Below are 22,708 nucleotides of genomic sequence, written 5' to 3' on the forward strand. Positions count from 1 at the left end.
ACGTGTACAATCCAGGGAGCGGAGAGCCATTTACCAGGACGCTGACTTCACGTGTTCGGAGCGCTCCACTGTAAAGCTTGGTGGGTGTGTCTAATGACACGGCAGGTCAGGTGTTCCTGGTGGACAGGTCAGGTGATCAAGTCAGCTGGTTTGCTGTTGTGGTCAGGTGATCCGTAGGTCCTGTAAAGCTGTATTGAGAATCTCTTTTGTGCGCACAATTCTTCTGTCTTTAAAGTACCGGGCCGGTAGTAGTAATATTGAAGTCGCAGTTATTCGCTAGACGCGTTTCGAGGTGACTTGCCTCTTCATCAGTAGCTGATGTAATTGCAATGGTCTGCTTCACTGCCAAGCAGGCGGTTGTCAGGAAGGAACGCTCATCTGCCAGTGTAACACAGCCCTTAGACGCTTGCATCTCTTAATAAATTAGGTGCATCTCTCTCATGATCAAACTAGATCAAGACATAAAACACCAGCCTTGATAAATTTCCCCTATTGTGCTAGATTATGTGCATTGTCCATAGAGAAATAAAACACTGGCCAGTAATAATCCCATGCTACTACGTAATACTTTGCAGACAATGTCTGTCTAATCACACTTATGTTTACATTATTATGTGGTTCACAAAAGTAAGCTGAAATTGAATTCCTTTTTCTGAACTGTCTATTGTAAGTAGATAACAAATCTAGATATTATATTATTGGTGTTTCCTCCCATCTCCTCCCGCCCAGCAAATTAATTTCAAATTATTTATAATGTCCACAACCTATCTTCACCATACATCTCTGACCTAATCTCCCGATACCTCCTCATGAATAATCTCTTCCAAGAAGACGACTTCTCTTCCCTCCTCTTGTCTTCCCCTCACACAGTCGTCTCCAAGATTTCTCATGTGCTCTAGTACTTGCTACCCCAGGACATCAGACTCTCTCTCATCATTGAAACCTTCAAAAGCAGTCTGATAACCTACTTCTTAAAGAAATCCTACAATACAACATGGGTCACATATTGTCTTCCACCCTTGTAGATTGTAAGCATGGTCCTTTCTCTCGCTCAACCAGTATGTCACTCATTTAGTTCATGTTTATTGTACTTGTTGTTTTTATCTTATTTTATACTAAAACTTTAACTATTTTCATGTGTACAGCACCCTGCAATAAATGGCGCTTACTACAAATAATTATTCTTTCTATTTTTCTCCAGATAGCCTCACTTTTTGCAATATATATAATTGGCTACCTTGATTCAGAGAAATTTCTGAACATACTGTATACTCACATGGTAAGTTAATTTTCAGGTAATTTTTTTCTGCATTATTTTTTATATGAAGTTGGTTGAAGTCTAACTTCTTGTACCCCAGGCAAAGTGCTGTGCATCTGATAGTGGTGCCCGGCACTACACATAGCTCTGTCACATTCACTTGAATGGGGCAAAGCTGCAGTTCCACACACAGCCACTGCAAAAGTTACAGCTTTGTACCTGATAAACAATGGAGATGCCTCATTGCTCACCAGAGCATTGCAGACGCTTCAAACTGCTGATCATCGAGGGTGCCAAGAGTCAAACTTTCATCTATGTGTATGTAATATTGATGTTTTATCCTAAGAATAGGGCACAGAAGAAAATATGGACAATTCCTTTAAGTTTTGTATGTTGATGATTACAGTTCAACTTCAGGCAATAGAGCTTAGGAATTACAAGCTCAAACCCTTTCAACCTCTTTTGCCTTCATTGGACACTTACGGAGACTAGGGATGCAGTAAACGATTATTTCAGTAATCGAGTATTCTGTTGATTACTTTTAGCGATTAATCGAGTAATCTAATAAGAAGAAATGAATTAATGTTTTTCTTTATAAAAACTCATCAGACCCCCTGCCGTCAGTCCCCAACACCCTTTGTTCCCCCCTGTGCGATCAGCCCAAGTGCATCAGTTCCCCCAGTGCCATCAGCTCCGTTCCCCCAGTGCCTTCAGCTGTCCCCCATCCCAGTGCCTTCAGCTGCACTTTTCCAGTGCCATCAGCCCCTCCATGTCCTCCAGTGCCATCAAATCAGCCCCTCTATGTCCCCCAGTGCCATCAAATCAGCCCCTCTATGTCCCCCAGTGCCATCAAATCAGCCCCTCTATGTCCCCCAGTGCCATCAAATTAGCCCCTCCATGTCCCCCAGTGCCATCAAATTAGCCCCTCCATGTCCCCCAGTGCCATCAAATTAGCCCCTCCATGTCCCCCAGTGCCATCAGATCAGCCCCTCCATGTCCCCCACTGCCATCAGATCAGCCCCTCCATGCCATCCATTGCCGGCTGTCCCCCTTCAGTGCCATGTCCCCAGCAGCAGTGAAATAAAATGCTTACCTTTCCTGTAGGGGCGCCGCTCCACAGATCCTTCCTCTTCTTCTCCGCGCGCTGCACTGGATCCTGACGTCACACAGCATCCGGTCATAGTGCGCGCTTATGTGCACTATGACCTGACGATGTGTCAGGATCCAGTGCAGCGCAGTACGGGTCGTCAGGTGACCACGGAGCGCTAAATAATAGCAAGCGCTTCACACCTGCTTCGTGGTCATATGACACAAACGAATCCTCGATGCAAAAAATTTGCATTGATTATTTTTTTGTGTCTAATTACTCTATTCAATCGAGGAAATTGTTTCAGCCCTAAAGGAGACAGCTGGGCTATCCCCATAAACGTGAGATCCCGTCTAAATCATTGAGATTCACGGATCTAATGTCTATGACCAGCTTTACAAGTGTTGATTTTTCTACTAATGTTATTTTGAAAACCATTGAAACCTCACTGCTGTGTCCTTTTATAAAATTAACCGCAAAATCATTGATAACAAATGTTATCTTCATGCTGCAAATGGCGAAGAGAACATCCAAATGTTACCTGAGTTGTATTTTCTGTCACATCTATTGATATTTTTTTTTTTCATACAAATTGGCATGGTTTATCTCAGCTATTAGATTTTTCTGGTTCAAATAACATTTTTATCTGTAATACAGAAATGTATCTGCATAGAGCACTAGTACTTTAGTTCATCTGTTGTATAGGTGCCATATAAATTGTGTATAAGGAATCTGTGTAGAGTTAACCATGTATGGATGATCTGAATTGCTGATTTTGGCAGTGTTAAGGCCAATATATATCAATCAGAGAGATTTCGGTGATTAGACACAGAAGGGGGGAAGATATATTTCTGAGCACAATCCGCACAGTGTGCAGTTACACTGAGGGTAAATTTGAACGTGGTGTAAAAGCTGCGGATTCTCCACAGCTGAATGTTTTGGATTTGCAGTACAAGATCTCGCCTTTGGGGTGCAAAGGCTGAAAGCAGGAATGGTATTGCAAAAACTAGTCCATTTCTGTTATTTTTTTATTTTTTATTTTTATTCTTTTTGACAGTGGATTTTGGCCTGATCATGTTACAAGTGGATGTACCCTACCACTTGATTGATGTCAAAAATGAAAGTCAGACATCATGTAGACAATGACAATCTCTTCCTGTACCGGACATGGGTCCAGAGATCTCCACATTTACTGCTCCATTTGCTCGTCTAGATTATCTTGGCACCTCATGGGGTGTGTCCTTTCTGCTACAGCGCTCTCCCTGTAACTGCCACAGCTATTAACAAAACTTGGCTGGTGGCAGTTGAAAATGTAATCTGAGTAGGGATGAGCGAACCCGAACTGTATAGTTCGGGTTCGTACCGAATTTTGGGGTGTCCGTGACACGGACCCGAACCCGAACATTTTCGTAAAAGTTCGGGTTCGGTGTTCGGCGCTTTCTTGGCGCTTTTTGAAAGGCTGCAAAGCAGCCAATCAACAAGCGTCATACTACTTGGCCCAAGAGGCCATCACAGCCATGCCTACTATTGGCATGGCTGTGATTGGCCAGTGCACCATGTGACCCAGCCTCTATTTAAGCTGGAGTCACGTAGCGCCGCACGTCACTCTGCTATGATCAGTATAGGGAGAGGTTGCAGCTGCGACGTTAGGGCGAGATTAGGCAGATTAACTCCTCCAAAAGACTTCATTCTGTGATCGATCTGCAGCTGTGGATCATTGAAGTGCTATTATTGACTTGCTCACTTTTTTGAGGCTGCCCAGAGCGTTTTTAGATCACTTTTTTTCTGGGGTGATCGGCGGCCATTTTGTGACTTGTGGTGCGCCAGCACGAGCTATCACCAAGTGTATTTAACCATCGATAGTGTGGTTATTTTGTGCTATATCCTACATCAGCTGCAGGCTGAGCCTGTGTCACCGAAGTGCATTTAACCATCAACAGTCTGGTTATTTTTTGGCCATATACTACATTAGCTGCAGGCTGAGCCTGTGTCAAAGAAGTGCATTTAACCATCAACAGTCTGGTTATTTTTTGGCCGTATACTACATCTGGTGCAGGCTGAGCCTGTGTCACCCAAGTGCATTTAACCATCAACAGTGTGGTTATTTTTTGGCCATATATTACATCAGGGGCAAGTTGAGCCTGTCACCCAGCGCCTAAAAAATAGACCTGACATTTCTATTCAACCAAATCTGCACAGTATTAGCTGGTCAAGTTATTTGTAGTGACCGTAAAAGCAGACTTTTTGTTCTGGGTTGAAAAAGCATTCCCAAATTTGCCATTCTGAAAATAACTAGTTTGTGGTATTTGAGGCCTACTTGAAATCTATCCCAAAAAGAAAATCTTACATTGAAGGTATTGATAGTGTGATTCAGAAAAACCTAAGACACACGCTAGCGTGCTGATAGAAGTGTCATTCTGTGATTAAACCTATAACTGTCACACAGCGCAAAAAAAAAACAGGTCTCACATCTCTATTCAACCAAATCTGCACAGTTTTAGCTGGTCAAGTTATTTGTAGTGACCGTAAAAGCAGACTTTTTGTTCTGGGTTGAAAAAGCATTCCCAAATTTGCCATTCTCAAAATTGTTGTGAACGGGAACAATGAGGAAAACATCTAATAAGGGACGCGGACGTGGACATGGTCGTGGTGGTGTTAGTGTACCCTCTGGTGCTGGGAGAGGACGTGGCCGTTCTGCCACAGCCACACGTCCTAGTGAACCAACTACCTCAGGTCCCAGTAGCCAGCAGAATTTACAGCGATATTTGGTGGGGCCCAATGCCGTTCTAAGGATGGTAAGGCCTGAGCAGGTGCAGGCATTAGTCAATTTTGTGGCCGACAGTGGATCCAGCACGTTCACATTATCTCCCACCCAGTCTTCTGCAGAAAGCACACAGATGGCGCATAAAAAACCAAGCCCATCGGTCTGTCACATCACCCCCATGCATATCAGGGAAACTGTCTGAGCCTCAAGTTATGCAGCAGTCTCTTATGCTGTTTGAAGACTCTGCTGCCAGGGTTTCCCAAGGGCATCCACCTAGCCCTTCCCCAGGGGTGGAAGAGATAGAATGCACTAACGCACAACCACTTATTTTTCCTGATGATGAGGACATGGGAATACCACCTCAGCACGTCTCTGATGATGACGAAACACAGGTGCCAACTGCTGCGTCTTTCTGCAGTGTGCAGACTGAACAGGAGGTCAGGGGTCAAGACTGGGTGGAAGACGATGCAGGGGACGATAAGGTCCTAGACCCCACATGGAATGAAGGTCGTGCCACTGACTTTCACAGTTCGGAGGAAGAGGCAGTGGTGAGACCGAGCCAACAGCGTAGTAAAAGAGGGAGCAGTGGGCAAAATCAGAACACCCGCCGCCAAGAGACTTCGCCTGCTACTGACCGCCGCCATCTGGGACCGAGCACCCCAAAGGCAGCTTCAAGGAGTTCCCTGGCATGGCACTTCTTCAAACAATGTGCTGACGACAAGACCCGAGTGGTTTGCACGCTGTGCCATCAGAGCCTGAAGCGAGGCATTAACGTTCTGAACCTTAGCACAACCTGCATGACCAGGCACCTGCATGCAAAGCATGAACTGCAGTGGAGTAAACACCTTAAAAACAAGGATCTCACTCAGGCTCCCCCTGCTACCTCTTCTGCTGCCGCCGCCTCGGCCTCTTCCTCCGCCTCTGGAGGAACGTTGGCACCTGCCGCCCAGCAAACAGAGGATGTAACACCAACACCACCACCACCTCCGTCACCAAACATCTCAACCATGTCACACGGCAGCGTTCAGCTCTCCATCTCACAAACATTTGAGAGAAAGCGTAAATTCCCACCTAGCCACCCTCGATCCCTGGCCCTGAATGCCAGCATTTCTAAACTACTGGCCTATGAAATGCTGTCATTTAGGCTGGTGGACACACACAGCTTCAAACAGCTCATGTCACTTGCTGTCCCACAGTATGTTGTTCCCAGCCGCCACTACTTCTCCAAGAGAGCCGTGCCTTCCCTGCACAACCAAGTGTCCGATAAAATCAAGTGTGCACTGCGCAAAGCCATCTGTGGCAAGGTCCACCTAACCACAGATACGTGGACCAGTAAGCACGGCCAGGGACGCTATATCTCCCTAACTGCACACTGGGTAAATGTAGTGGCGGCTGGGCCCCAGGCGGAGAGCTGTTTGGCGCACGTCCTTCCGCCGCCAAGGATCGCAGGGCAACATTCTTTGCCTCCTGTCTCCTCCTCCTCCTACTCAGCTTCCTCCTCCTCTTCTTCCACCTGCTCATCCAGTCAGCCACACACCTTCACCACCAACTTCAGCACAGCCCGGGGTAAATGTCAGCAGGCCATTCTGAAACTCATATGTTTGGGGGACAGGCCCCACACTGCACAGGAGTTGTGGCGGGGTATAAAACAACAGACCGACGAGTGGTTGCTGCCGGTGAGCCTCAAGCCCGGCCTGGTGGTGTGCGCTAATGGGCGAAATCTCGTTGCAGCTCTGGGACTAGCCGGTTTGACGCACATCCCTTGCCTGGCGCATGTGCTGAATTTGGTGGTGCAGAAGTTCATTCGCAACTACCCCGACATGTCAGAGCTGCTGCATAAAGTGCGGGCCGTCTGTTCGCGCTTCCGGCGTTCACACCCTGCCGCTGCTCGCCTGTCTGCGCTACAGCGTAACTTCGGCCTTCCCGCTCACCGCCTCATATGCGACGTACCCACCAGGTGGAACTCCACCTTGCATATGCTGGACAGACTGTGCGAGCAGCAGCAGGCCATAGTGGAGTTTCAGCTGCAGCACGCACGGGTCAGTCGCACTGCGGATCAGACCCACTTCACCACCAATGACTGGGCCTCCATGCGAGACCTGTGTGCCCTGTTGCGCTGTTTCGAGTACTCCACCAACATGGCCAGTGGCGATGACACCGTTATCAGCGTTACAATACCACTTCTATGTCTCCTTGAGAAAACACTTAGGGCGATGATGGAAGAGGAGGTGGCCCAGGAGGAAGAGGAGGAAGAGGGGTCATTTTTAGCACTTTCAGGCCAGTCTCTTCAAAGTGACTCAGAGGGAGTTTTTTTGCAACACCAGAGGCCAGGTACAAATGTGGCCAGACAGGGCCCACTACTGGAGGACGAGGATGAGGAGGAGGTGGAGGAGGATGAGGATGAAGCATGTTCACAGCGGGGTGGCACCCAAAGCAGCTCGGGCCCATCACTGGTGCGTGGCAGGGGGGAAACACAGGACGATGACGATACGCCTCCCACAGAGGACAGCTTGTCCTTACCTCTGGGCAGCCTGGCACACATGAGCGACTACATGCTGCAGTGCCTGCGCAACGACAGCAGAGTTGCCCAAATTTTAACATGTGCGGACTACTGGGTTGCCACCTTGCTGGATCCCCGGTACAAAGACAATGTGCCCACCTTACTTCCTACACTGGAGCGTGATAGGAAGATGTGCGAGTACAAACGCACGTTGGTAGACGCGCTACTGAGAGCATTCCCAAATGTCACAGTGGAACAAGTGGAAGCCCAAGGCGAAGGCAGAGGAGGAGCAAGAGGTCGCCAACGCAGCTGTGTCACGGCCAGCTCCTCTGAGGGCAGGGTTAGCATGGCAGAGATGTGGAAAAGTTTTGTCACCACGCCACAGCTAAGTGCACCACCACCTGATACGGAACGTGTTAGCAGGAGGCAACATTTCACTAACATGGTGGAACAGTACCTATGCACACCCCTCCACGTACTGACTGATGGTTCGGCCCTGAACGTGTATTCAGCACGGCAGGGGGCGTCATTACAGACAAACGCAGCCGCCTGTCTACAGCCAATGTGGACAAGCTGACGTTCATAAAAATGAACCAGGCATGGATCCCACAGGACCTGTCCATCCCTTGTGCAGATTAGATATTAACTACCTCCCCTTAACAATATATTATTCTACTCCAGGGCACTTCCTCATTCAATACTATTTTTAATTTCATTTTACAATTATATTGCGAGGCAACCCAAAGTTGAATGAACCTCTCCTCTGTCTGGGTGCCGGGGCCTAAATGTGTGACAGTGGCCTGTTCCAGTGGTGGGTGACGTGAAGCCTGATTCTCTGCTATGACATGAAGACTTATTCTGTGCTGACATGAAGCCAGATTCTCTGTTACGCGACCTCTCTCCTCTGCCTGGGTGCCTGGGCCTAAATATGTGACAGTGGCCTGTTCCAGTGGTGGGTGACATGAAGCCTGATTCTCTGCTATGACATGAATACAGATTCTGCGCTGACTTAAGGCCAGATTCTCTGTTACGGGACCTCTCTCCTCTGCCTGGGTGCCTGGGCCTAAATATGTGACAGTGGCCTGTTCCAGTGGTGGGTGACGTGAAGCCTGATTCTCTGCTATGACATGAAGACAGATTCTGCGCTGACATAAGGCCAGATTCTCTGTTACGGGACCTCTCTCCTCTGTCTGGGTGTCGGGGCCTAAATATGTGACAGTGGCTTGTTCCAGTGGTGGGTAACGTGAAGCCTGATTCTCTGCTATGACATGAAGACAGATTCTGTGTTGACATAAGGCCAGATTCTCTGTTACGGGACCTCTCTCCTCTGACTGGGTGCCTGGGCCTAAATGTGTGACAGTGGCCTGTTCCAGTGGTGGGTGACGTGAAGCCTGATTCTCTGCTATGACATGAAGACTTATTCTGTGCTGACATGAAGCCAGATTCTCTGTTACGGGACCTCTCTCCTCTGCCTGGGTGCCTGGGCCTAAATATGTGACAGTGGCCTGTTCCATTGGTGGGTGACATGAAGCCTGATTCTCTGCTATGACATGAAGACAGATTCTGTGCTGACATCAAGCCAGATTCTCTGTTACGGGACCTCTCTCCTCTGACTGGGTGCCTGGGCCTAAATGTGTGACAGTGGCCTGTTCCAGTGGTGGGTGACGTGAAACCTGATTCTCTGCTATGACATGAAGACTGATTCTGCGCTGACATAAGGCCAGATTCTCTGTTACGGGACCTCTCTCCTCTGCCTTGGTGCCTGGGCCTAAATGTGTGACAGTGGCCTGTTCCAGTGGTGGGTGACATGAAGCCTGATTCTCTGCTATGACATGAAGACAGATTCTGTGCTGACATGAAGCCAGATTCTCTGCTATGGCATGAAGAGACTAATTCTGTGCTGACATGAAGCCAGATTCTCTCCTATGGCATGAAGAGACTAATTCTGTGCTGACATGAAGCCAGATTCTTTGCTATGGCATGAAGAGACTGATTCTCTGCTGTCGTGAAACCAGATTCTCTGCTATGGGACCTCTGTCCAATTGATATTGGGTCATTTTTTTTTTTTTTAAATTTATTTCCCTATCCACATTTGTTTGCAGGGGATTTACCTACATGTTGCTGCCTTTTGCAGCCCTCTGGAACTTTCCTGGGCTGTTTTACAGCCTTTTTAGTGCAGAAAAGTTGGGGGCCCTATTGACTTCAATGGGGTTCGGGTTCGGGACGAAGTTCAAATCGGGTTCGGATCCCGAACCCGAACATTTCCGGGAAGTTCGGCCGAACTTCTCGAACCCGAACATCCAGGTGTTCGCTCAACTCTAAATCTGAGCATATGCGACCACCTCAGTGAGATGGACAAAAAATAAGGAAAAGAACAAACAGCAGGTGGCGCTATACAGATGTATTGTATTGAACAGCTCAGTGGCTAAACTACATTTTTAATTACATGACAAAAACAAAGTATTACGAAAACAAAAGTATTAAGATTCCATGTGCTGGTTTTAAAAACATAGACTATGCTTCGTGACACAACCCCTTTAACCGCCTACCTAGCCAATTATCTGATAAACTGGTACAGTACGCACCAACCAAAACCTCTGTTCTGGGACTTTTAGAGGGTACCTGTTGAAACTCTGAGGATACACTATCATGTACAGCTTTTCAGTGTCCCGTAAAGGGACCCTAGTAAAGTATAAAAGTACAAAGGGAATTTTATGCCGGTGTGGAATAAAGGCCCTAAGGTAAAGAAAAGAGGCAGTCCAGGTGGCCGACATTCATGAAGTAAATAAAATATTCAAAGAGGCAACATCTTCTGAGTCATCAGCATGTTCAGTAGTACCAGGTTATTGCCCCATCCCCATCCAATCTGACAGAGCCTGAGATGATCTGCAGAGAAGAATGGTAGAAATCTTCTTAAATATAGGTGTGCAAACCTTGCAGCATAAAGAAGACTGGAGGCTGTAGTTGTTCATCTAAAAGTACTGAGTAAAAGTTCTGAATACTTATGTCAATGCAGTATTTAAGTTTTTTCTTTTCAGCAAATTAGCAGAGATTTCGAATATTCTGTTTTCACTTTCTCATTATTGAGTGCAGATTGATGGGGAAAATCTTTATTTATTAGCACAAGGCAGCAATGTAAGAAAATGTGAATTTATTACCATATTTTTCACCCTATAAGACGCACCTGCCCATAAGACGCACCTAGGTTTTAGAGGAAAATAAGAAAAAAAATTTTTTTAACCAAAGGTGTAATAAAATAATGTTGACACATTATCGGGGGGGGGGGGGGGGAATCTGCTGATGACTCACTGTTATGGGGGATCTGCTGCTGACAATATTAATGGGGAATCTGCTGTGATGCACGGTTATGAGCGGATCTGCTGTGATGTACTGTTACGGCGGGAATCTGCTGTGATGTACTGTTACGGGGGGGAATCTGCTGTGACGTACTGTTATGGGGGGAATCTGCTGTGACGTACTGTTATGGGGGGAATCTGCTGTGACGTACTGTTACGGGGGGAAATCTGCTGTGACGTACTGTTATGGGGGGAATCTGCTGTGACGTACTGTTATGGGTGGAATCTGCTGTGACGTACTGTTATGGGGGGGAATCTGCTGTGTCGTACTGTTATGGGGAGAATCTGCTGTGGCGCACTGTTATGACAGGATCTGCTGTGAGGTACTGTTATGGGGGGGGGGATCTACTGCGGACACACTTGTGGGAGGTGGATGTCTAGTGATAGGCTTTTGGGGGACACTTTATCAGGGGGACATTGTAGGTACCTTTTGTCAGTAGTTTAGCCACGCTCCAGAGAATCTTTCACAGCACACAGGAGCCAGGGGACACAGGTACACAGGAGCCAGGCATGTAGGAAGACATAAGGGCAGAGCAGCCATATGTGACAGGAAAGGCTGCTCCCGCCCATCGTCTGCCTGCTCCAGCGCACCAGCCCCTGGTCTCCCTGCTACTGTGCATCTGCCGGCTCAGACACGCGCTCTCCTACCTCTAGCCGCAGCACATTCCTTCAGTCTCCCCCCACCGGGCTCTCCAGCAGCACATTCCTACAGCCCCTGCTGCACTCACTCTGCAGAGTAATGCTACTTTCACACTTGCGGCAGAGAGATCCGGCAAGCAGTTCCGTCGCCGGAACTGCCTGCCGGATCAGGCAAAATGTATGCTAACTGATGGCATTAGGGCTCTTTCACACCTGCGTTCTTTTCTTCCGGCATAGAGTTCCGTCGTCGGGGCTCTATGCCGGAAGAATCCTGATCAGGATTATCCCCATGCATTCTGAATGGAGTAAAATCCGTTCAGGATGCATCAGGATGTCTTCAGTTCCGAAACGGAACGTTTTTTGGCCGCAGAAAATACCGCAGCATGCTGCGCTTTTTGCTCCGGCCAAAAATCCGGAACACTTGCCGCAAGGCCGGATCCGGAATTAATGCCCATTGAAAGGCATTGATTCGGATCCGGCCTTAAGCTAAACGTCGTTTCGGCGCATTGCCGGAGCCGACATTTAGCTTTTTCTGAATGGTTACCATGGCTGCCGGGACGCTAAAGTCCTGGCAGCCATGGTAAAGTGTAGTGGGGAGCAGTATACTTACCGTCCGTGCGGCTCCCCAGGCGCTCCAGAGTGACGTCAGGGCGCCCCAAGCGCATGGATCATGTGATCGCATTGGACACGTCACTCATGCGCATGGGGCGCTCTGACGTCATTCTGGAGCGCCCCGGGAGCCGCACGGACTGTAAGTATACCGCTCCCCGCTCCTACTATGGCAACCAGGACTTTAATAGCGTCCTGGGGGCCATAGTAACACTGAAAGCATTTTGAAGACGGTTCCGTCTTCAAATGCTTTCAGTACACTTGCGTTTTTCCGGATCCGGAGTGTAATTCCGGGAAGTAAAGTACACGCCGGATCCGGACAACGCAAAAATGCCTGATCAGTCGAAAAAACTTATTGAAATGCCGGATCCGTCTTTCCGGTGTTATCCGGCAAAAACGGATCCGGCATTTATTTTTTCACCTTTTTTTTCAGTCTGCGCATACCGGAAGGACGGATCCGGCATTCCGGTATTCTGAATGCCGGATCCGGCACTAATACATTCCTATGGGAAAAAATGCCTGATCCGGCATTCAGGCAAGTCTTCAGTTTTTATCGCCGGAGATAAAACCGTAGCATGCTGCGGTTTTCTCTTTTGCCTGATCAGTCAAAACGACTGAACTGAAGACATCCTGATGCAAACTGAACGGATTACTCTCCATTCAGAATGCATGGGGACCTACCTGATCAGTTATTTTCCGGTATAGAGCCCCTGTGACGGAACTCTATGCCGGAAAAGAAAAACGCAAGTGTGAAAGTACCCTAAGTCAGTGAAAAGACGGCTGTCCGGTACATCACAGGCTGCTATCCCTATGCTGCGCAGCCTGCGATGTGCTGGCATCATGCAATGCGCTGGCCATTTTTTTACCCCTGCACTGTATTCGGCCCATAAGACGCATTAACATTTCCCCCCCCACTTTGGGGGGAAAACATGCGTCTTATGGGGCGAAAAATTCGGTACAGGGTCTGAAGACATTCTAAATGCACTGTATATTGTATTTGTCACAATGGCGGCCTTTGTCCGCTGCTGCTCTGCTCTGCAGAGCGGGCAAAGGCGCCACACCTCTTATCCTGCTTTGCTAGCGATCCGGATCAACATACTCCTAGCTACCACCACCAGCGGCCCCGGCCCCCAGGGTTCCTTGAGCCTGCTGCTGCTCTGATGCAGGCCGCGGCATGCGCTCTCCTTCTCCTAGAATTGTTTGCTCTTGGCCTCTTAAAGGGCTAGCGTACGCACGTCCATTTTTTTCCTTAGCCTATGGCTGGCTGTCCTTGGATATAATAGGCACCTTCTATAGTGGGAGAGTGTGTGAGTTTTAGCTTCCTAGTTGTCTAGTTCTGGTGAATGTATGCTTATTTCTGTCTGACTGCCTGTATACTGAACCTTACCTTCCTACCCTGACCTTGAACCTGTTTTACATATACACAAGAACCTTGCCTTCTCAGACCTCCACCTGTTTCTAACTACAAGCATAGCCTGATCCTTCGATGCTTCCCACTGGTGTCTCTGAACCCATGGGTCAGCTGCCAACTACACCAGGACTATTCCAGAAGGTAATGGCCTGGTTGGTTTCTTGCAGCAAAGTCCAGATCCCTGTGTAGGGGTTAAAAGGTGAATACCAGGGGACTGCCAGGACAGTGCCCTTAGGTCTAGTCTTAAGTCAAACCGTTTAGTTGGCACAGTGAGTCCACGGCCACTGCCCTATTACAGTAGGAAAACTATCTGGCTCAGAACCCAGTCGTATTTTTAGAGTTTTAGAATATTTTAGTTTTAGAATAGACTATTTTTATTGTATTATTTGCTGTCAGTAGATTGAGAAAAGTTTTTCTCTTTTGCTTATATGCCAATTTCTTAATAAGATTGGTGCCTCTTTCTTGAAATTCATGTGCCAGAAAATAAAATATACAATTGCTATGAACTGGTGTCAATTTGAGCTATATTTGTGCTGGTCTTTGACCATGCCCCCTATCACTAAGCTCTGTTCACATTTTTCTAAAGTGGAGTGAGTGTCACGAAATATGGAAAAAGTTGAACATTTCTGCTTGTGCAGAAATGTGTGACTTTTGTACGTGTACATATTTTCATAAGTTTTTCCCTATATATTTGACTGTACAATTGAGATAAGCAAACCAATGTGTATAAATCGTTTAGTTCACCCAAGAGACTTCTTGAGCAGCTAGGAGCTGGCTCGCTTCTCAAGAGGTGTGCCCCCCCCCCCCCCCCACACCTTTTGATTGACAGGGCTGGGCATCTCACCTGGCCCTGTCGATCTTGCGACTGCACCGTAACTCCAGGTGGCAGTGCAAGTGGCTCTGCTGCTGCTTCTGGATTAGCGCAGATGCCAACTGTGTATGTGCTGCTACAGTTTCAGGTACCCTGTCAAAAAAGCCAGAAGGGGGAGCCTCTTGACGCAGCAGGGCCAGCCCCTCGTTGCTCAAGAAGTCTGATGAAAAAAATCGATTTATACGAATCAATTTGCTCATCTTTACTTCATAACATTTTTTTTATTTTTTTATATTAACCTCTTAAGGACTTAAAACGTACCGGTACGCCATGTTTGCCGAATCCTTAAGGACCCAGGGCGTACTGGTACGTCCTGTGTAGTTTTGATCACTGCCGCACCCTGTGACAATGCCTAGGGGGTCCTGTGATTCCCCTGCATTGCCGATCGCTACAAAACGCAGGTCAATTCAGACCTGCGGTTTGTAGCGCTTATGCAAGTTTCTGATCGGGATCAGAAACATCAAAGTGCCTATATTTCGATGTTAACCCCCCACCCCCCTGCAGCCCTCTGTGTTTTTGTACCTGCGGGCGCAGCGGGGGGAAGGATTGCGGGCTGTGCGGGAGGCGGGCAGCAGTGTGGGGGGCGGGTGCGCGATCTTCCGCCCGCTCCCCGTTTATTCTCAGGATGACCGAGCGGTTGAATCAGAGTGTAAGCTCATTGCTGACACTCTGATTCAAACGGCTGACATCTGTGCAGATGTCAGCCGTTTTAACCCCTTCCATGCCGCGGTCCGTAGGGACCACTGTCTGGAAGAGGTGAAGAGGGAGGGACCTCCCTCCCTCTCCCATCGGGGGGCTGCTGTGCCTTTGCAGCCCCCGGACAGGATGGGGTGACAGAGGGAGGGAAATTTAATCTCCATTTGCCATCAACTCTTGGGGAACACCTAAAGGGTTAATAATGTTTGTAAAATCAGTTTTGAATACCTTGAGGGGTGTAGTTTCTAGAATGGGGTCACTTTTGGGTGGTTTCTATTATGTAAGCCTCACAAAGTGACTTCAGACCTGAACTGGTCCCCAAAAAGTGGGTTTTTGAAAATTTCTGAAAATTTTCAAGATTTGCATCTAAACTTCTAAGCCTTGTAACGTTCCCAAAATGATCCAAACATGAAGTAGACATATGGGGAATGTAAACTAATAGCTATTTTTGGAGGTATTACTATGTACACTGCTCAAAAAAAATAAAGGGAACACTTAAACAATACAATGTAACTCCAAGTCAATCACACTTCTGTGAAATCAAACTGTCCACTTAGGAAGCAACACTGAGTGACAATCAATTTCACATGCTGTTGTGCAAATGGGATAGACAACAGGTGGAAATTATAGGCAATTAGCAAGACACCCCCAATAAAGAAGTGGTTCTGCAGGTGGTGACCACAGATCACTTCTCAGTTCCTATGCGTCCTGGCTGATGTTTTGGTCACTTTTGAATGCTGGCGGTGCTTTCACTCTAGTGGTAGCATGAGACGGAGTCTACAACCCACACAAGTGGCTCAGGTAGTGCAGCTTATCCAGGATGGCACATCAATGCGAGCTGTGGCAAGAAGGTTTGCTGTGTCTGTCAGCGTAGTGTCCAGAGCATGGAGGCGCTACCAGGAGACAGGCCAGTACATCAGGAGACGTGGAGGAGGCCGTAGGAGGGCAACAACCAAACAGCAGGACCGCTACCTCCGCCTTTGTGCAAGGAGGAACAGGAGTAGCACTGCCAGAGCCCTGCAAAATGACCTCCAGCAGGCCACAAATGTGCATGTGTCTGCTCAAACGGTCAGAAACAGACTCCATGAGGGTGATATTAGGGCCTGACGTCCACAGGTGAGGGTTGTGCTTACAGCCCAACACCGTGCAGGACGTTTGGCATTTGCCAGAGAACACCAAGATTGACTAATTCGAATTCGCCACTGGCGCCCTGTGCTCTTCACAGATGAAGGCAGGTTCACACTGAGCACATGTGACAGAGTCTGGAGACGCCGTGGAGAACGTTCTGCTGCCTGCAACATCCTCCAGCATGACCGGTTTGGCATTGGGTCAATAATGGTGTGGGGTGGCATTTCTTTGGAGGGCCGCACAGCCCTCCATGTGCTCGCTAGAGGTAGCCTGACTGCCATTAGGTACCGAGATGAGATCCTCAGACCCCTTGTGAGACCATATGCTGGTGCGGTTGGCCCTGGGTTCCTCCTAATGCAAGACAATGCTAGACCTCATGTGGCTGGAGTGTGTCAGCAGTTCCTGCAAGACGAAGGCATTGATGCTATGGACTGGCCCGCCCGTTCCCCAGACCTGAATCCAATTGAGCACATCTGGGACATCATGTCTCGCTCTATCCACCAACGTCACGTTGCACCACAGGACTGTCCAGGAGTTGGCAGATGCTTTAGTCCAGGTCTGGGAGGAGATCCCTCAGGAGACCGTCCGCCACCTCATCAGGAGCATGCACAGGCGTTGTAGGGAGGTCATACAGGCACGTGGAGGCCACACACACAACTGAGCCTCATTTTGACTTGTTTTAAGGACATTACATCAAAGTTGGATCAGCCTTGTAGTGTGTTTTTCCACTTTAATTTTGAGTGTGACTCCAAATCCAGACCTCCCTGGGTTGAAAAATTTGATTTCCATTTTTTTTTTTTGTGTGATTTTGTTGTCAGCACATTCAACTATGTAAAGAACAAAGTATTCAGAAGAATATTTAATTAATTCAGATATAGGATGTGTTATTTTGTGTTCCCTTATTTTTTTGTGAGCAGTGTATTTATAGAAGTAGAGAATTGAAACTTGGAAATTTGCTTAATTTTTCCCAACTTTTTGTAAATTTGGTATTTTTTTTATAAATAAAAAAGATTTTTTTTTACTCCATTTTACCAGTGTCATGAAGTACAATATGTGACGAAAAAACAATCTCAGAATGGCCTGGATAAGTAAAAGCGTTTTAAAGTTATCACCACATAAGTGACACTGGTCAGATTTGCAAAAAATGGCCAAGTCCTTAAGGTGAAATAGGGCTGAGTCCTTAAGAGGTTAATGTGTTCATCACCATATAACTAATGCTTTTAATGACAACAATATTAAAACCTGGTGCATTACATGATAATGCTAGGTACTTATTCGGGCTCAACACTAAATGAAAAAATCCTGCATGCAGAGGTATTTTGTCTGGCAAAATGACAAAAGGCATAAAACATATAACAAGATCCGTTGAGCACCAGATCCAGAATTGCTTTTATCAAAACAGAAGAACTGACTAGCACCACAGATGTGAACCTAACATAACATTCATTTCTGCAGTGTTTTCTCTCCAGGTTTCCTTGCCTTCTCACGCACTTTACTTTGAAGTGACAATGCATCTTAATTGCTGTAATATTTCATTCAGCAATGCAATAATCTTGCTTGTTCAAACCAAATTTACTTTATTGATTACCTTAACATTCACATACATATTCAGCAGGTTTTGAGTCACGGTGGAGTGACTGCTGTATTTATTCTCTGCAGTGCTGAACTTCAAATATCATGAGCAATGTGAATTACTCCAACATCTGATAGAAATACAATGGACTTTAAACCATATAAAGACTGTTTCATTCTTTTTGATACCTACAGTGTGTTACTAAGGCCGAGTTCACATCACAGTCTAGGTTTCCATTCTTCTGATCGGTTATTTTAAACATCAGTTACATACAGTGCCTTTCAAAAGTATTCACCCCCCTTGACTTTTTTCGGGTTTTGTTACATTACAGCCTTAAGTTCAATGTTTTGTTAATCTGAATTGTACAGTCGTGGCCAAAAGTTTTGAGAATGACACAAATATTAGTTTTCACAAAGTTTGCTGCTAAACTGCTTTTAGATCTTTGTTTCAGTGATGTAGTGAAATATAATTACACGCACTTCATACGTTTCAAAGGCTTTTATCGACAATTACATGACATTTATGCAAAGAGTCAGTACTTGCAGTGTTGGCCCTTCTTTTTCAGGACCTCTGCAATTCGACTGGGCATGCTCTCAATCAACTTCTGGGCCAATTCCTGACTGATAGCAACCCATTCTTTCATAATCACTTCTTTGAGTTTGTCAGAATTAGTGGGTTTTTGTTTGTCCACCCGCCTCTTGAGGATTGACCACAAGTTCTCAATGGGATTAAGATCTGGGGAGTTTCCAGGCCATGGACCCAAAATGTCAACGTTTTAGTCCCCAAGCCACTTAGTTATCACTTTTGCCTTATGGCACGGTGCTCCATCATGCTGGAAAATGCATTGTTCTTCACCAAACTGTTGTTGGATTGTTGGAAGAAGTTGCTGTTGGAGGGTGTTTTGGTACCATTCTTTATTCATGGCTGTGTTTTTGGCCAAAATTGTGAGTGAGCCTACTCCCTTGGATGAGAAGCAACCCCACACATGAATGGTCTCAGGATGCTTTACTGTTGGCATGACACAGGACTGATGGTAGCGCTCACCTTTTCTTCTCCGGACAAGCCTTTTTCCAGATGCCCCAAACAATCGGAAAGAGGCTTCATCGGAGTATATGACTTTGCCCCAGTCCTCAGTAGTCCATTCACCATACTTTCTGCAGAAGATCAATCTGTCCCTGATGTTTTTTTTGGAGAGAAGTGGCTTCTTTGCTGCCCTTCTTGACACCAGGCCATCTTCCAAAAGTCTTCGCCTCACTGTGCGTGCAGATGCGCTCACACCTGCCTGCTGCCATTCCTGAGCAAGCTCTGCACTGGTGGCACTCCGATCCCGCAGCTGAATCCTCTTTAGGAGACGATCCTGGCGCTTGCTGGACTTTTTTGGACGCCCTGAAGCGTTCTTAACAAGAATTGAACCTCTTTCCTTGAAGTTCTTGATGATCCTATAAATTGTTGATTGAGGTGCAATCTTAGTAGCCACAATATCCTTGCCTGTGAAGCCATTTTTATGCAACGCAATGATGGCTGCACGCGTTTCTTTGCAGGTCACCATGGTTAACAATGGAAGAACAATGATTTCAAGCATCACCCTCCTTTTAGCATGTCAAGTCTGCCATTTTAACCCAATCAGCCTGACATAATGATCTCCAGCCTTGTGCTCATCAACATTCTCACCTGAGTTAACAAGACGATTGCTGAAATGATCTCAGCAGGTACTTTAATGACAGCAATAAAATGCAGTGGAAAGGTTTTTTTTGGGATTAAGTTAATTTTCATGGCAAAGAAGGACTATGCAATTCATCTGATCACTCTTCATAACATTCTGGAGTATATGCAAATTGCTATTATAAAAACTTAAGCATCAACTTTTCCAATTTCCAATATTTATGTAATTCTCAAAACTTTTGGCCACCACTGTACATGATCGATCAGAACACAATAGTCTAAGGTGGTGATGTGAAATGAGAAAAATATATAAATAAAACTATTGTTTAGAAATAGAAAATTGGCATGTGTGTATGTATTCACCCCTTTGTTAGGAAGCCCATAAAAAGCTCTGGTGCAACCAATTACCTTCAGAATTCACATCATTAGTGAAATGATGTCCACCTGTGTGCAATCTAAGTGTCACATGATCTGTCAATACATATACACACCTTTTTTGAAAGTCCCCAGAGGCTGCAACACCTAAGCAAGTGGTATCACGAAACACTGCCATGAAGACCAAGGCCCTCTCCATACAAGTAAGGGACAATGTTGTTGAGAAGTACAAGCCAGGGTTAGGTTATAAAAAAAATAGCCAAATCTTTGATGATCCCCAGAAACACCATCAAATCTATCATAACCAAATGGAAAGAATATGGCACAACAACAAACCTGCCAAGAGACGGCCGCCCCTCAAAAGTCACGGACCGGGCAAGGACGGCATTAATCAGAGAGGCAGCACAGAGCCCTAAGGTAACCCTGGAGGAGCTGCAGAGTTCCACAGCAGAGACTGGAGTATCTGTACATAGGACGACAATAAGCCGTACGCTCCATAGAGTTGGGCTTTATGGCAGAGTTGCCAGAAGAAAGCCATTACTTTCAGCTAAAAACAAAAAGGCACGTTGTGAGTTTGCCAACAGGCATGTGGGAGACTCCCAAAATGTATGGAGGAAGGTGCTCTGGTTTGAGGAGACTAAAATTGAACTTTTCGGCCATCAAAGAAAACGCTATGTTTGGCTCAAACCCAACCCAATCACATCACCCAAAGAACACCATCCCCACAGTAAAACATGGTGGTGGTAGCAGCATCATGCTGTGGGGATGTTTTTCAGCAGCCGGGAAACTGGTGAGAGTTAAGGAAAGATGGATGGTGCTAAATACAGGGATATTCTTGAGGAAAACCTGTCCCACTCTGTGCGTGATTTTAGGCTAGGACGGAGGTTCACCTTCCAGCAGGACAATGACCCCAAACACACTGCTAAAGCAACACTTGAGTGGTTTAAGGGGAAACATGTAAATGTGTTGGAATGGCCTAGTCAAAGCCCAGATCTCAATCCAATAGAAAATCTGTGGTCAGACTTAAAGATTGCTGTTCACAAGTGCAAACCATCCAACTTGAAGGAGCTGGAGCAGTTTTGCAAGGAGGAATGGGCAAAAATCCCAGTGGTAAGATGTGGCAAGCTCATAGAGACTTATCCAAAGCGACTTGGAGCTGTGATTGCCGCAAAAGGTGGCTCTACAAAGTATTGACTTTAGGGGGGTGAATAGTTATGCACATTGACTTTTTCTGTTATTTTGTCCTATTTGTTGTTTGCTTCACAATAAAAAATAAAAATAAAACATCTTCAAAGTTGTGGGCATGTTCTGTAAATTAAATGATGCAAATTATCAAACAATCCATGTTAATTGCAGGTTGTGAGGCACCAAAACATGAAAAAAATCAAAAGACCATCAAGTTCAACCAAGGGATAGGTGGGGACACGAATCCCAGAAGGAAGTGAGAGTTAGATTTCTACACATTTTCTTCATAAGCATTAATGTCATTTACTTCTAAGAATTCATCTAAACCCTTTTTATAACTGCCCACTGGAGGACGTGATGACGTGAGTGTAGCGTTACGCTCTCCCTCCTCCCTCACCGGCTTACCTCCGTGATGTCGGCTGTCTCCGTGATGGCTGTAGATCCTGGCGCTGATTCCCTGTTTGAATTTCCCGCTATGTGACTGCAGCGGGACTGGAGGATCCTTGCTCTGTTCCCCCGCTTGGGAGGTGAAAGTGCACCCACTTCCTCTGTTCTGGTCAGGCCGGTGCCTGCCCCGTTTGCTCTCCTGCTTTCCTGCTTCACTCCTGCCGCCCAGTTGAGATTTCGCTGCGATCCATCTCCCTCCACGCCTGCAGAGACGCCAAAGTTCTTGTGGACTCCTCACGCTGTATTTTGATTCGGGTCGTCGGTGGATCGTCTGCTTCTTCCTTTAATTTCCCCTCTCAGACTTCTCGTCTTCCGGTGAATCTCTTCTGGAGCTTTGCGGAGTGTGAAATCTGTCTGGAAGATCCTAAGAAGACGCTTGAGTGGTGAGATCTATCCCGGCTGTCCCCTCCTGCTCGGGACCCCTTGTTTGCCTCTTCCCCCTCCTCTCCTCGTGTTTTTTTTCTCTGCCTCATCCTGAACTATCTAACCTCATCTAACCCTATGTGACAGTTTCAGTGTTTAACCCTTATTCCCCAGTATTGTCATTTATTATTAACCTCCTGTATTGAAGTGGGGGCTAGGAAAAAAAAGAAGTGAAAGCTTTACTGGGCTAAGGGAAGGAGAAAATAAATAAATAAATAAAGGGGAAAGGAGGGGGAAAAAATAAAATAAAAGAATAGGCGGGCGCTGAGGAGAGTTTGAGGAGAAAGGAAAAAAAAAGGGGGAGGACACAGGAGGAAAGAATAAGAAGAGGAGACGGAGAAGGAGGAGGAAGAGGAGAGAAAAAAAAAGGGGAAGGAAGAAGAAAAAGAAAAGACAAAGGGGAAAAGAAAAAAGAAAGAGAGGAGGAAAGAAGAGAAGGGAAAAGAAAAAAAAAAAGGTGGCCCCTAAACAGAACAGACGTTCAACAGACTTAAACACTGCTAAGGTGGGACAGAAACAAACAGAGTCCTCTAAAATTTATCAATTTCTGAGATCTCCAAATTTCAGTACCAGGTCAGGACTAAAGGGGAAGCTGGATACTAATATAAGAAAAAATCTTCCGGAGGTCAGGGCGGAGGAGGCACTTGAAGGAGACTCTCATATTGGAGATGGGGAGACACCTATGGATAACCCCTCTCCATTAGAGGACATTTTATCCATCGTT

General features: G+C 46.5%; 1 protein-coding gene across 3 annotated transcripts in view; it reads left to right on the top strand.

Annotated features, from left to right (window-relative positions):
* The window catches only part of DPY19L1 (dpy-19 like C-mannosyltransferase 1), a 234,875-nt gene that overhangs the window by 135,211 nt on the left and 76,956 nt on the right, over nucleotides 1-22,708 (top strand). For all 3 annotated transcript variants that reach the window (XM_040432907.1, XM_040432906.1, XM_040432908.1), the window contains one exon: nucleotides 1,202-1,279. In XM_040432907.1, coding sequence (XP_040288841.1) covers nucleotides 1,202-1,279 — 78 coding nt within the window. The remainder of the gene's footprint in view (nucleotides 1-1,201; nucleotides 1,280-22,708) is intronic.

The sequence above is a fragment of the Bufo bufo genome, chromosome 5, assembly GCF_905171765.1.
Source record: "Bufo bufo chromosome 5, aBufBuf1.1, whole genome shotgun sequence".
Taxonomy (NCBI): domain Eukaryota; kingdom Metazoa; phylum Chordata; class Amphibia; order Anura; family Bufonidae; genus Bufo; species Bufo bufo.